Source organism: Saimiri boliviensis, chromosome 12, assembly GCF_048565385.1.
Source record: "Saimiri boliviensis isolate mSaiBol1 chromosome 12, mSaiBol1.pri, whole genome shotgun sequence".
Classification (NCBI taxonomy): Eukaryota; Metazoa; Chordata; class Mammalia; order Primates; family Cebidae; genus Saimiri; species Saimiri boliviensis.
This window is the reverse complement of record NC_133460.1, coordinates 81,163,302-81,178,772: the sequence shown is the minus strand read 5'-3', so window position 1 is coordinate 81,178,772 and position 15,471 is coordinate 81,163,302. Positions and strand designations below refer to the sequence as shown.

At 49.0% G+C, this 15,471-nt stretch overlaps 1 protein-coding gene across 1 annotated transcript in view; it reads left to right on the top strand.

Moving 5' to 3' along the window:
• TLL2 (tolloid like 2) overlaps positions 1-15,471 on the top strand; it is a 150,118-nt gene continuing 134,647 nt past the window's right edge. The window contains exon 1 of the mRNA XM_003922346.3: positions 1-410. Within this exon, the coding sequence (XP_003922395.1) occupies positions 239-410 (172 nt within the window). The 5' untranslated portion in view covers positions 1-238. The remainder of the gene's footprint in view (positions 411-15,471) is intronic.

Here is a 15,471-nt window from a genome sequence, read left to right as displayed (position 1 = left end):
CAGTCGCAGCCGCCGCAGCCTCGGCCGCCGGGCTAGTAGCTCCGAGAGGCGGCTTCCCGGTTGTCCTGACGAAGACAGGGGGCGCCGCGCTCCGCTTGCTCCGCGCCGGAGCCATGCCCGGCAGCCCAGTGTAACCACCGAGTGCCGGCCACAGCCGACCGACCCAGTGCACCGTCCTTCTGCCAAGCTGAGCTTTCGTGCACACAACTCCCTCTGCCCCCGCCGGCCCTGCGCCACCATGCCCCGGGTGACTGCACTTGGGGCCCTGGTGTCACTGCTGCTGCTGCCGTTGCCTCGCGGCGCCGGGGAGCTCGGAGAGCGCCCGGACGCCGTCGTGGACTACTCGGCGCTGGACGGCGAGGAAGGCACCGAGCAGCAGCTGGAGCATTACCACGACCCTTGCAAAGCAGGTAGGTGCCGCCACTGCCGGGGAAGTCCCGCAGAAGTTTGTCTTTGAAATGCAAATGAGGTGGTGGGCAAGCCTGCGCTGCCGTCTTTGGGGCGGGTCTCCTCTCCCCTCCCCTGAGATCCCCGGCTCCCTGGGAAGACAATGTCTCCGAGGAATTGCCTAAAAATCACTCCGAGGCTGGGACGTCCCGGTCCCAGGTTTGCGGCGCGCACCAGGGGGGCAACAGCCGGCACGTTCCCAAAGCGAATCAGGGCGGGTGCCCGAGGCCAAGAGGGCGCCCAGAGGCCGGGGCGGGTGCCAGGGTCGCCTGACAGCGGGTGGTCAGCACCGGCCACCGCCGGACACTCTAGGTCGGAGCAGAAGTGCGGGGCTGGGCGCGGCGCTCCCAGGCTCTGAGGGAGTTGTTGCTGGCTCTGATTTCACAGCATTCCTAAGTTTCTCGCAAAGTTTCCCCAAGATCAGTGGTTACGCTTCGGAGGAGATTTTAAAAAGAAGAGCGTCACAGTGGGCAAAAGGAAAAGGGTCGCCGAGGGAGAAGGAGCAAGACTCGAATAGCCGGAAACTTCCCCGTAGCCCCTCGGCGTCGTCCGGGCCTGAGGGTCGCCCTGGGCGGGCGGAGATGGAAGCCAGCAGGTGCTCTAATCCCGCCCGGAAACGGCGCCCCGGGACGTACCGGCCTTTCGGGCGCAACCGCCGTCCCAGCGCTGCAGCTCCCGCTTCCCCGGAGCCACCGGCCGGCTCTTGAGTCCCGAGGGGACCGGCTTCCGAGCTGGAGTCGGTGAGGCGTTAGCCTCCGACGGGTCGAAGCGCATGTTCCAGCAAGCTGATGAGTGTGGGGCAGTTCCAGCACGGACAGAAGGGTGCTCAAGCTCCCCGGGAGATGCTGGGCTCAGAGGCTCGCACAGACGCTTCCGGCCATTGGTGGTGTTTATCTCTGGCTTTGTGCGGCTCTGTTTCACTTGGCGGTGAGCAAAAAGGAATTGGGAGGGAAGAGCGCGACCTCCTCCCTCGCGGAGCAGGTGCTCCTTCCCGGGGCTGTGGCCGGCCAGGTCTCTGTGGGGCCTGTGGGCCAGTGGCTGCCCCTTCACACTCTGAAAACCTCTATCAGTTTCAGATTCCGCATCTCTAAATTGGTGGCAGTAATTATAGGAGGCTCAGGTGATTTATGGGAACATCCTCTGCAAATGAAATGATGGCATTGTCGTCATTTTTTATTGTTACTGTCACTGCAGTGGCTCGGGTCTAGGCTGGGAGTTGCCAGGGTCAAGACTGGGTAGAGTCTGGAGAAGACCAGGGTACTAGGAGGCAGGAGGGGTTTGTGAGACTTGAGAATCTTGTGAAGATTGAAGATCAAACTAGTCTTGAGGGTTCTGGTCTTAGAGAGGCAAGTTTTCTGCAGAACATCCACCTATTGCTGCACCTCGTGGGGCTTCTGAGTTAGGAAGGTGGGCAGAAGAGTTGGTTCCTGGGCAAATGGAGAAAACCTCAACAGGTAGCATGCCTGGCTCAGGTACCGTGAGTACCTAATTCAAGGCCAAAGAGAAGAGGCTCCAGAGCACTTGTGGAATGGCAGACTGGCCCTGAAAAGAGGGCCCCTGAAGCTGGGAAAATAGGTGTGGGATAAAGGGAGTGGCTGGACCACCTTCTGCCCTTGTCAGATCCTCGACGCTGCTGGGTGTGAGCTGGGACCTCTGGGAGGCAGTGCGGGCAGTTAAGGCCTGGAGTGAGGAAGGGATTAATATGCTCAGGAATGTATGCTGCACCTCTTAGTATGTTGGGTGCTGGTCTGGGCACTGTGAATCCAGATGTACAAGAGACATCCAGCTCCCGGTCTCAGCCGTGGAGGATGACCCCGAGGCAGGCTTGCTTGTTACAGCCTCATCTTCCTCAGTAATTTTAGAGAAAATGCAAGATAACCAGGGGCATGCATATTCTGTGATTCTTCACAGACAGGATGGGATGCACAGCCAGGGCCAGAAGGCGGAGGGTCTGGCCAGTGTGGCTTCAGCCAGCTGCAGGCATCCTCCTCAACCTCTTTGAATTCCACCAACCCACTGGCCTCTCCCTGGGATACCCTGATGCTAAGACTGGCCAGAAGAGGGCGATGATAAGAACAACCTGGGGAAAAGGTAACATCTCAGCCACCCCATCTAATTGGAAATTGCCTGACCTAGAGAACAGCTGTCTGGAAGGCCAGCAAGCAGTTCACCAGTGTACTGAAGTCTCAGAGAAAGGACTTGCCTCTTGGCTAGGGGGACACTGCACTTCTTGGTTGCATATTTAATGCAAACCATCTAGGGGCAGCCTCCCATTCTATATCAGTGAAATCCTAAAGCCCTGACTCTTCCAACCAGAAGTTTTCCCTTTAGGACCTGCCTCAGGGCTGCAAAGCTAAAATACCTCCCACTCTCCCTTCTTGGTGCACGTCTCCATACTGTGGACTCAGAATGCAGAAAGGAGAGTCTTGCATCTATTCCTGGCTTCTCAGGAGCTGTGTTACCTGGACGATTCCCCTCCTCTTTGGGCCCCAGTTCCTTACCTGCAGAATGAAAATGGCTGCCTTGTTAGAACTGCAAAGCAACACGTCCAGAGAGCTTGTGCTCTTGGTCTACATCAACCATCTTGCCGTGGGCCTGCCTCATACCTTGCAGGCACTTCAGTGTAACGATCATAGAAGACACCCCCTGGGTTTCTTCCTATCCAGTGTTCTATGAGTCTATGATCGTTGGTTCTAGCTCAGCCTCTCAGAAGATGAACAAACTGGTAATTTTACTGTTTCACTACTTTTGCAATTTTTTAATACTGTTTTTACCATTTACTCTGCCATTTACAAGCTGTGTGTCTTTGGGCAAATCACTTGATTTCTCTGGACATTAGTTTCGTCATTTGTAAATGGGGATGATTCCTGATAGATTAAAGTACTTAGAACAGGGCTTGAGATATAGATACCTCATAAACGGATTTTCTAGAAACTGATGGAAAGAACATCTTCATGCTGACCTTAACACAGGTTTTAAGCTGGAAAATTTAGATTTTCTAATAATCTATTTGATGCTGTAAAAAGGGGTGACTTTTAAATCAAATGACCAGGGAGTGCGAGTTAGTCTATGAAGCCCTCCTGGCCTGGGGCTGGTGAAGGGGGTGGGGCTTCCAGGGCATGTTCTCTGTCTGGTAGTCCATAGCTCTGCTATTTTTCTTCTGATACTGTCAATACAGCTAAGGGTTCAACTGGCAGTATATCACAAGGCTTCCTTCTAGCCACCATGCCTCTGAGAGCAAAGCTTGGGAGGACTGCTCCTGCCTACATGCCTGCTTGTCCTCAACCACAATGTTTAAGGTGATTTCACGCCGGGGCCTAGATTCTTATCTTGCCCCTGCCCTCCCCCCACCCCGCCATGTGACCTTGAGCAAGTCATTTTACCGGTCCATGTCTCAGTCTCCTCAGCTACAAAATAGGAGTGGGAGCAAAAATGCTTGCCCTGCAGGGTAGACAAAAGGTCAGTTTTAGTTGGATTCTTCGGAAAGAAGAGCCTTAGACAAGGACTTGGGTGTAGATAGTTTGTGTGGAAGGTGATCCCAGGAAGCAGGGCTGAGGGAGCAGGAGGAATGAGACAGGGAAGGAGGAGATCCAATGAAGGGAGTGGAATCAAGGTAGCTGCCTTAGGCAATGGGCCCCTGACCCCACTGGGAGCTCCTTAGAAGAGCTTACAGAATGCCTCTCGAGTTACCTGCCAGAGAATAGGAGGCTGCAGCATTTATCCGAAGGCTGCTGCCCTTCGTTGTCTGCTCCCCGAGTTAGTTTCTATTCCCCTATAAGAAAGCTCTCCAGACCAGTGGCATAGAACAACCTCTGTTTCATTATGTCCATGATTCTGTTGATTAGGAGTTTGGAAAGTACATAGCAGGGGAGGCTTGTCTTTGTTCCGTGATGGCTGAGCCTCAACGAGGAAGACTTACAGGCTGGGGTGACTCAGCAAGTGGGGTCTGAAGTCATCTGAAGGCTCATTCACTCACATGTCTGGCTGTGGAGGTTGTCTGCTGCCTGGGACCTGTTGGCCAGAACACCTAGGCGGCCTCTCCATGTGGGCTAGACTTCCTCAAATCACGGCGGCTGCATTCTAAGTGCATGCATCCCAAGAGAAGCAAGTGGAAGCTGTGTTACCTTTGATAGCTTTGCCTCAGAGTCACACATTGTCACCTGCATCATGGCCACAGGCCCTCCCAAATTCAAGGTGGGCAAGCAGAGACCTACCTCTCCAGTGGGAGGCATGTCAATATCACATTGTTAAAAGAGCACATGAAATGGGAGATGTTGTTGCAGCCAGTTTTGGAAAAGATGACTTGCCACATTCCCCAAGTCATTCACTTCCCTGAATATCTGGGAATAGAGGGCTCTACAGATTCAGAAAAAGTTCTCAAGCAGAAAGGTGGGGAGACATGTGGCAAAGGCATGGAACTGCCTAGTGGTGAGCTGAGGGCATGTGACTCAAAATTGTCTACATGAGGCTCAAATGATATGAAAATGCTGAACAGCTTTTCAGGTTTATTAAATGTAAGGGAATTGCCTGATAGCCAGCTTCACTTTTCAGTGGATGGCTTGGTAAATACCAGGGCGTTATTCATGGCTGTGGGTCCCATGCTAGGATAGGATAAATACAGCTGGTGGTTCCTCGTGTCTTGTGGCTCAGGAACCATTAGTGAGGGCAAACCCACACTTCCAGACTTGACTTCTGCCTGGAATTTGGTGTCTCACCTCACTCTGCCATAATCTCCAAGACATCTTACCAATCAGGTTTTCTTTTGGGGCTCACCCAGACCCTCTCTGGGGCAGCTCTTGCCAGCAGCCCTCACATAACCGTCAGCCTAGAAACTGAAGCAGCCCAGGGCCAGTGTGCCAGAGACTCCTGAAAGTGCTCCGAGTGGCGCTGGAGAGATTGTAGAGTCCTGAGCAGTGCTCCTCTGGAGTTGCCAACCTTCATGGCAGGGTGGGCATCCTGGCTTTTAAGCAGAGATGAAGCTCACATGGTGCCTCCTAGAAGCTTGTCTCCCTGCATGGCCCATCACCAGAATGGGAGCTGCCATCTGCCTGGTGCTCCACCTGTCCCCGTCAGACTCCCACACCATGGGCCACACCTAGGTGAGGGTGGCTGATGTCTTTACATCTTTATTTTCATTCTAACTTCTTATGATGTCCTTGCTGATGGGCAGGTGCTGATTTGATGGAATTAAAATATTTCAGAGCCGTATTGGAGTTAAATGTTTGTCTTTTCCGATTCTCTAGATGATGCAGGAGCAGAATCTAGTCTACCTTCTCTTCACACTTTCACACTCCACAGTGCAATGAGGCCAGGTGTGAGCCAGTTAAGAGCACAGGCTCTGAAGCCTGCCAGACCTTGATTCCAAATCTGCCACCTAGGCAAGGCTGTGTGACCTTTAGTGTATTACTTAACTTCCCTGAGCCTCAGGGAAAAAAAGAACTAGTAATATACACTTTTCAAGATTGCTGTAAGGATTAAATAATATAATGTTCGTCAAGTGCTGAGCGCAGGACCTGGCACAAGGCAAGTATATGATGATATATACATTATCAGAGCACAGAGCAGGCGCTAGCAGCACTTCTTGAACTCTTGTTGAAATGCTGTAGGAGAAATTGAATTTTTGCAATAAACGCATAATTTATTTCCTATAGTAGAGTTAGGGCAAGGGATTCTTAATTTCAAACCTGATTATTATTGTTAAACAGAGTCTCAAAAGTAAGCGAAGGGCGAATTTTATGGCAAATGAGTTATATCGCAGTAAAGATTTTTTTTTTTAAGTTAATGCAGATGAGGACAGGGCCAGGGGCAGAGCTGTGGGAGGAAGCTCATGGTCTTGGCCCCTAAGGAACAGTTGGCTGGCTAGCAGAGCTGCTCCAGCTGAGAATTCAGATCAGCCAAGCAGGTGTGGAGTGTGTGGCCATCCAATGCCAAGCAGAGCCTAACCACCCCAGCAGTGGCCAGGTCTCACACTGGGGTGCCAGAGTCTGGAAAAGGGGGGACCAGGAAGGAGGACACATCGGGCCGCTCTTAGAGGGGGCCGTTCTAGGAGCTGAATGACAGCAAGAACACCACCCACTGACACCACCCTCGGCACAGCCCCCAGAGCAGACAAGCAGCTATGATGGCTGCTGTTGGGTAAATGGGGAAACTGAGCTTCAGGCCTAGACCTTCTGCCTGAACTTGCTGGTCCTTTGATGCCTCTGTGGACAGAGCCCATATTTGGCAGACAGAAAAGTCCACAACAACATAATCAAAGGTAGGTCCCCAAGTCTTACATCAGTGGAACCTGTTTTTCCCTTTTCTGTCCCACCCGGTAGTGAGTGATCAGCACTGCACACCCTTCCCTCAGGGTGGCATGTGTGTTGGGAGTGTCCTTTCCTCTGCTGTCCCGCACAATGAGAGGAGGGGAATGGGGATAGGCATCCACACAGCCCCAGATATGCTGGGCACCTGGCATGTGGGCCTGGCATGGGTACTGAGAGTCTAAGTGCTGGGTAGACTCAACCCTGCCCTTGGGGAGCCAGTCTGCTCAGCAGAAGAGGCTCCCAAATGCAAGCTGAGTGTAGACAACTCAGCAGGGCTTCTCATTCAGCAGTACCTCAGCTCTGCCTTCCAGATGACCACTGCTTCCCCGGCCATTCTCAAGGCACTCCCCAGCCTGGACTATGGTTGTTTGAGCGTCTGGCCTCTCCCCAGACCATGGAGAGGAAAAACCTTGCTGCCATATTTTGATTCTATACCTGCGCTTTGGAATTGGGCTGATTTTGGTTTTCCTTCTCAACTCTGTCACCTTCTTTCTTTCTTTTTTTGAGACAGAGGCTCTCTCTGTCACCCAGGCTGGAATGCAGTGGCAAAATCTTGGCTCACTGCAACCTCCACCTCCTGGGTTCAATTAATTGCCCTGCCTCAGCCTCCTGAGTAGCTGGGATTACAGGCGTCCGCCACCATGCTCCGCTAATTTTTGTAATTTTTGTAGAAACAGGGTTTTGCCATGTTGGCCAGGCTGGTCTTGAACTCCTGACTTCAGGTGACACACCCACCTCATGGATTGTGCTAGGATTACAGACATGAACCAATGCACTGAGCCTCAGCTCTGTCACTTTCTGTGAGACCTGGACCAAGTCCCTCAGCCTTTAAAGCCTCAGTGTCCATGTGTGTATCATGCCGTTAATAGAAACTCTGATTAACAGGCTTGTATATGAAGGCACTTGCTACCGTGCCTAGCAAACAGTATGCTCAATAAATATGAAATATACAGTGCTAGAGTTACGTGGGCCCTGAAGAACCTGTTATGCACCAACAAGTGTGTGGAATGAATTGAATTGTATGAGCAGCACTGCTTTCCATACTTCTGAGACAGCCTGGGGACAAAGCAAGCAGGTGCCAGAGGCAAATTTCCTGGGTTCAAATCCTGGCTCTGCCACTTCACAGCTGTGGGCAAACTTGTTTAGGCTTGCTGGGACTCTGTCTTTATCTATGAAATGTGGTTACTAATACAGTATCTACCCACATAGGGTTATTAGGAGGATTTAGTGATCAATATAAAGAAAGCACTTAGAATCATGTCTGAACATGGTAGGCATCCAGGAAATAGTATATTTTAAATTATCGTCATCCCACAGAAATTCAGCAAGGTTTCCAAGTGGCAGGAAACTAAATATCTGAACAATCAAAGTGAAATGGTCTGGCTTTGCGTCCCAACCCAAATTTCATCTGGAATTGTAATCCCCACGTGTCAAAGGAAAGACCTGGTGGGAGGTGATTGGATCATGGGGGTGCTTTCCTGCATGCTGTTCTCGCGATAGTGAGCGAGTTCTCGCAAGACCTGATGGTTTAAAAGTGGCAGTTTCCCCTGTGCGCGCTCTCTCTCTCCTGTTGCCAGGTAAGATGTGCCTGCTTCCCTTTCACCTTCCGCCATGATTATAAGTTTCTTGAGGCTTCTCCAGCCATGCAGAACTGCGAGTCAGTTAAACCTCTTTTGCTGATAAATTAGACAGTCTCAGGTAGTATCTTTATAGCAGTGTGAGAACGGACTAATACACCAAGCCAGGTGATGTTTTAAAGGATTTATGTTTTCTGATGGTGCCAACTCTGATAGCTCCTCTATACCCAGAGACTTTGTGTGTGTGTGTGCAGTGGTGGAATCCAGCTCACTGCAACCTCTGCCTCCTGGGTTCAAGTGATTCTTGTGCCTCAACCTCTTGAGTAGCTGGGATTACAGGAATGCGCCACCACGCTGGGCTAATTTTTGTCTTTTTAGTGGAGATGGAGTTTTGCCATATCGGCCAGCCTGGTGTTGAACTCCTGGCCTCAAGTGTTCTGCCCACCTCAGCCTCCCAAAGTGCTGGAATTACAGGCATGAGCCACCATGCCTGGCTATACCCGGAGTCTTTGACCTAGAAACTTAAATCTTCCATAAATCTCAATGACCTCACTAAGGATGGCATTAGGCTAAGGCATTTGGTGCCCTGCAAGCCAACCAGATGTCTGAGCCCCACCAAAGAAACCAGCCCCTGGCTATTTGGAGAAGTATAAGTAGCTTTGGACCTGAGCCTCCATTCAGCTGGTGGCTTCTTTCAACCCCTCCTCTTTCTGAAACAGTGTTCCTATGGTGTTTGGGTTCCAACAAGCTGGGGTTTGAGCAGAATTTGAGCCCTGCCACATTTGATCGGGGTGTATGCCCCTCCCCCACAGAGGCTGGGTCACGCAACCTGAATAGAGGCTGTAGCTTCACCTGTTCCCAAATCTTTGTCTTCTCAACTCTCATCATGATTTTTTAATAGGAAGAACAATGATAGATAACCTGCACACTACAGCCTAGTGTTACAGCTTTGGGCCACACCTCATGGTTTACAAAGCTCATTTCCTTCCGTCCCATCCGTTGGTCCCTCAAACACTCTAGGAGATGATGTGAGCACTCGAGGGAAATGGCCTTGGCTCACATGATCTCAGGGGTATTACAGGCCATGGTCTGGGTGCTTGCACAGGGGAGAGCCTGGGCTGGGACCTGCACAGGACATTGAGACCTCTAATCCCTCTTCTCCCCTCTAGGCCATGTGGCCTCTTCAACCCTGGGGCCTCCAGCTTTGCCTGGCTGCCTCCACCCTTAGTGAACGAGCTTCTCCATGCTGCCCAGTCTGAAGGTCACATTTGTATATTTGTTCCTTGAGCACCAAAGCCCACGACCTTCTCCCTATCTTTTTCTCTATCCTTATCTAGGAATCTGACAAGGACGGGAGAATTCTGGCTTTCCAAGTACTCTTTGTCCTAAAGCATAGGGAAGAATAAATGAATGCAAGGTGTGAAAATATACCTGCCCCGTCTCTGTTCCTCTACCCCTTTTCCAGAAGGCCCACGGTCAGTGCATGGGTATCAGGTTAGTTGAGGGTGATGGGTCCAGCCACTCTCTACCCCCAGAGGGAGAAGACTTCCATGGCCAGTCTTTCCCAAGGAGGCTCTGGCTGATAAAGAGCAGAAGCAGTGAGGCATCCTGTCGAAGAAGATTGGTTTTGGCATCACATAGCCCGTGGCTTGAAACTTGCGTCTGCCCCCTCTCCCTTATTTCCTGTGGTGTAGTTTTGACCAAGTCTCTTAACCTCTCTGAGCCTCAGTTTCCTCATTTGGAAAATAATGGTATTGAAACTATGAGTTTGTTTGATGATTAAACAAGGCGGTGAATCCGAAGTGTTTAGCAAGCAGTCATTAATTGTTGGCTCTTCTCCTTGCTATTATTATTACTCATAGTGTTGTTCCCTATTTTAGAATTTCCCTGTAAGTAACAATCTCACTGGCCCGTGAATGCTAATCTCTCCCTCTCAGGGCTGCAGAGAGTTCTCCTGGAATACATAGCATGTGTCAAGTGATAATTTATTGCTCCCCAGCTCACTTGCTCTCACCCATGAAGCAGGGAAAGGATGACAGATAAACCAAATGTGTAAAAGCAGGTTTCTCATGGTACCCTCTCAGCCTGCTCATAATACAGTTCTGCCTGAATGCAAACATAGCAACAGGAACAGAGCTTTCCTGCTGATTGGTTACAGACCTATCTGTGATCACGCCACCTCTAACCACTTCTGCCAATTACCAATAAATATTCTCGAGCTTGCCTGCATGAGCACTTGAATGAGATGTTCAGCCCTGAGTCTGCCTGCTCTGCCAGCTGGGCCACTTATCTTCTGCCTCATCCTGCAATTTGCACCCAGCCTCTTTCCCTGCCTCCTACCCGGGTTACTGGCCTGGAGTCGATGTGAGTCCTGTGAGCTGGCTTCCCACAGGAACGGCCTCAAGCTACCTTCCTTCTTAACTCTTTTTCATGGCTCAGCATTGCTTCTCCTCCCTGGGGAGTCAGTGATGGTTTCCTGTCCTTTCCTTTGGACCGCATGGGTGCAGATGCCACACTGATATCAATTGGTCCAAGTGCTTAAACTAGAAACTCAGTTGCTACCTGACACCTGACTTGCCTCCTCTTCTCACCCAGCCCAACCCAAGTGCTGTCAATTCTAATTCCAAGTGGAGCCCATCCACTTCTCTCCATCCTCATTGCTGCTGGTCCAAGCTCACACTTGGGCTGCTGCAGTAGTGGCTGAACTGATCTCCTTGATGCTGCTCTTGCCTCCCCAGATCTGTTTTCTGCATTGCAGAGTAATATTTCTCAAACTCATGTGTGATCGTGTGTGATCTAGACCCACTTAGGATCCTTTAATGTCACCCCATTGCACTTGGGATGAGAGCAATCAGCAGGCCTGGGGTGCTGTGGTTACTGCCTGTCCCTCTGACTCAGCCTCCCTCCCCTCACTTGCCTGGCTCCAGCTCACTGGGTTCTTCCTCCTGCCTGGAAATGTCTCTGGCCTCTATATGTGGTCAACTCTGACTCATCCTCCAGGACTCAGCTTAACATGTCATTTCCCAGCCCCCAATCTCAATCAGGTCCCCTCTCAGGTTTCTCATCACCTTTGTTTTTCTGAAAAGCGCTCTTTACAGTCTATAATTGCGTCTATTACTGATGTTAGTATTATTGTTCAATGATGGTCTCTGCATTAGACAATGAGCTTCAAGGAGCAGAAACAAGACTGATCTCATTTCCCAGTTACCAGCATAGTGCCGGCATGCGGTAGGTGCTCAACCGGTATTTGTCAAATGGAAAACTAAGTCAATGAGGTACCAGAGGGATTCAGAAAGGGTAGCAAGCAACTCAAGGAAGACTGGTGAGGGAGTTGGTAAGCTCTGAGGTGGGCCTGGAAGGGCGCCTTGGATTTGCAGAAGCTGGGATGTGAGAGAAGGCATTTCAGGTAGAATGAACAGTGTCAGCAAAGGTAAGGAATGTTTGTGATGTGTCTGGAGTTGGGAGTTTACCCTGGTTTACTTTGCAGAATGGTAATGACAGGATTGAAATAAGCTTGGAACAGTGGAAGTCAAGCTGAGACATTTGAAACATATTCCTAGGAAAATGGGGAGCTATTGATGGTTTCTCCGCAGAGGACTGCTACAGTGAAGACCTGTGATGCTTAGGATCTGTAGAAGCAGGAAGCAGGGGCACCTCCTAGAGTTCTAAGCCTGGAGCTCGAGGAGGCAGGCTATGGCCTTGGGAATGGGAAGGGAGGGAAGGTGGGAAGAGATAGTGGCTCTGTGGGTGGAAGGGGTCCTGAATGAGATGTGGCCCTGGTCATGGCTGAAACATGTATGAGTTCATTCAAACATACTCAGCAGGCACGGGGGCATCCTTGAGGTGGTGGAAAGGGAGATAATGTTTTAACATGAAATGTTTTCCTTAACTACACAGCTCATTCCCATCCACTGGAAAACATTTACAAAATGTATACAGCAAATAGAAGTAAAATGTCTAGTAATCCCATTGGCTAGAAGTAATTGTTGTGAACATTCTGTTATATGATATTCCCACACTTTTTCTAGGCATGATTAAGATTTTTATTCTGAAAATGCTGTACACACTGCCTTGAACCTGCTTCTATTTCAATTTCACTTAGTTCCATGAGGCTTTTTCTATGACAAAAAAGATGCTTATATAATAAACATACTTGTACAAAACGAATTTAAGTTGTTTTATACACTGTTAATGTAGATGCACCAAAATTTGCTTAAGCAATCTCCTGTTGTTGGACATACAGATTTTTTTCTCAGTCTCTCTCCTTCCTTCCTCCCTCTCTTCTTCTCTTCCTCCCTTCCTTCCTTCCTCTTGCTTTGTCACCTAGGCTGGAGTACAATGGCACAATCACTACTCACTGCACCCCCCAACTCCTGGGCTCAGGTGATCCTCCCACTTCAACCTCCTGAGTAGCTGGGACTCTAGGCACATGCAACATGTAATTTTTTTTTTGGTATGTTTCATAGAGGCAAGGTTTTGCCGTGTTGCCCAGGCTTGTCCCAAACTCCTGACCTCAGGTGATTTTGCCCGCCTCGGGCTCCCAAGTCTGCTGGGATTACAGAACATGAGTCACTGCTCCTGGCCTCAATCTTTTTGTTTTGCTTTTATAAACAATGATGCTGGAGTCATCTTTATAGCTAGGTGTTTATATACATCTTGAATTATCTCTTTAGAATACATTTCTAGAAGTAGAATTGCTGGGTTAAAAGTACCAATGCATTTAGGCCTTCTGATTCTCCTTTCCAAACAACACTTCAAAAGTTGTTTGTTTTTTTTTGTTGTTTGTTTTGAGACAGCGTCTCACTCTGTCACCCAGGTTAAATAAAGTGCAGTGGTGCAATCACAGCTCACTGCAGCCTCGAACTCCAGGGCTCAAGTGATACTCCCACCTTCCCACCTCAACCTCCCAAGTAGCTAGGAATTTTTTTTTTCTTTCTTTCTTTCTTTTTTTTTTTTTTTTTGTAGAGACAGGGTTTTGTCATGTTGGCCAGGCTGGTCTCAAAGTGCTGGGATTGCAGGTGTGAGCCATCCTGTGCAGCTAAAAATTTTTTACTCCTTTACACTCCCATTAGGATTAATAGTTTATATTCTAGTTTTAGAAAACTTGTGCTGGTTGGAGAAAAGTATTTTTCTATTTCTTCATCTTGCACTTACATTGTAATTTGAATTTCTTTTTCAATAATTTTGAACCTTTTAAAATATGTTTTGACCGTTTGTATTTCTTCTGCTAATTGCAATTCCTATTCATACAGCTTTTCCTCTGTTCACACTCATTTTTCTAATTAGACAGTTTAAAATAAAAACATTTAGTGGGAACCTGTTCCCACTAAATTAAGGACTTTGATTTTTTTTTTTCTGTGATGTTTGCTACCAAAAAATTTTGGAGAGAGGGTTTTTAAAAAGCAGCAGGCTTCTTCTGCACCATATCATTGACTTTCCCATAGAGATGTTTGTGTGGTGGTATCAGTTCAGGTTAAGTTAAAATGCTAGTAACAGACCCAAGTTAATTGGCTATGTCCATCAGGGTCCAGTTTGGAGACTGAAACCACACCAGTAATTTGAACAGTAATTAGAAAATTTAATATAATTATTAACTAGGAAAAGGGGATTGACTACCAAGAGGTACAGAGAACTCTAAAGAAGACAAAAATAGCAGATGCAAGGAGCAACTACCAGGGAAGGAGGAAGCCACCCCCACCTCTGCTTGTCCCAGGCTGAAATCCTAACTTCCCAAGAGAGTGCGGCTGTGGCCTGCTGGAATGGGGGAGTTCACTGAGATACTGACCAGCAAGGAATTACCCAGTGGAAACGCAAAACTCTGAAGGGTTGATGCCAACGGTTTTCCTGAAAACTCCTGGCAGCCCCTCCCATAGGTGCAAGGTGAGACCACTGGAACCAGGAAAAGCCATCCCCTCTTCTATGTGCAGTATCCTTCCAAAGTCTTCTACTGATAAAGCCTAACGTGGTGTCAACTGGTGAAGAAGCAGTGTTTACAGAGTCCAGCTCCAGTGCCACAAGCAAGACAAAGAAGGATAGATTTGGATCCAAAAGGCAATATATTGATATGTGGGACATTGGCTGAAACAAGTTAGAAGTCTACTTTTTTCTCACTTCAAAATCGAGGTCTCCATTCAGGGCTGATACGGCAGTTCTGCTTCAGGAAGTCCTTCAAGATCTGAGGTCCAGGCTCCTTCCAGTCTGCCACCCCAATCTCCCTCAGTGGAGGTCCTTGTCCTCATGGTCAGGATAGTAGGCAGAGCTCAAACCGTCACAGCCATGGTTTGGACATGGGAGGGATTGAAAAGAAACAGGGTCAAAGACTGTATGAGACCCAGCTCCTTGGGAGCTGCCGTTTGTCTATTCTGCATCATCTCCTTGGACAGAACTTAGTCACGTGGCCACGGACAGCTATTTGGGAGTCTGAAGAAGCTTTATTTTGGAGGGCCTGAAGTTAAAAATCAGAGGTTCTCTTAAAATGAAAGAAGGGAGAGAGATGTTGGTGCACAGTGAGCAATCTCTGCCACAATAAGCTAAACTGGCTGGACCTTTATGAAGAAGATGTAGTCAAAGTAGCCACAGGCCCACTACCATGACTGAAAGTTAGCCAGCTACATCAAGTAAAATATTCTGGAATGTTAAAGCTGGAAGAAACCTTAAGGATTATTTATTCTAAGCTTTTAGTGTTTCCTATGACAACCCTGGAGGCCTGGGAGGAGCAGTAACTTGTCCAGGGCCGTCTGAATAGCCTTGGCATGGTCGGAGGTAGAGCCCAGGGCTCCTCCCCTCTCCACCTAGTGTACCTTTCCACGCTCTGCAATTTAGGGTCTACCATGGCCATGATCTTCAGCATGAGTCCTGCATAATTACACTTGCAACTTACGGCGCTACAAAAGGTCATTTCACAGTGAAGATATTTGGGCTTATGACATGTACCTGGTCCTCAAATCAAGCACATAGGATGTAAAATTAGAGCCCAAGAAGCTTTGGGTTATTAGGACCTAAACTGCATCCTCTCTCCATTACCTAATGGAGCCCGTGTGAGCCATGCTGTGGGGACGCAGCAGGCATGAGATAGCAGTAAGTCGTATTCTGCTGGAATTCAGCAGTGAAAGCTGTCGGCATAGGCCACAGTAGTCATCTCC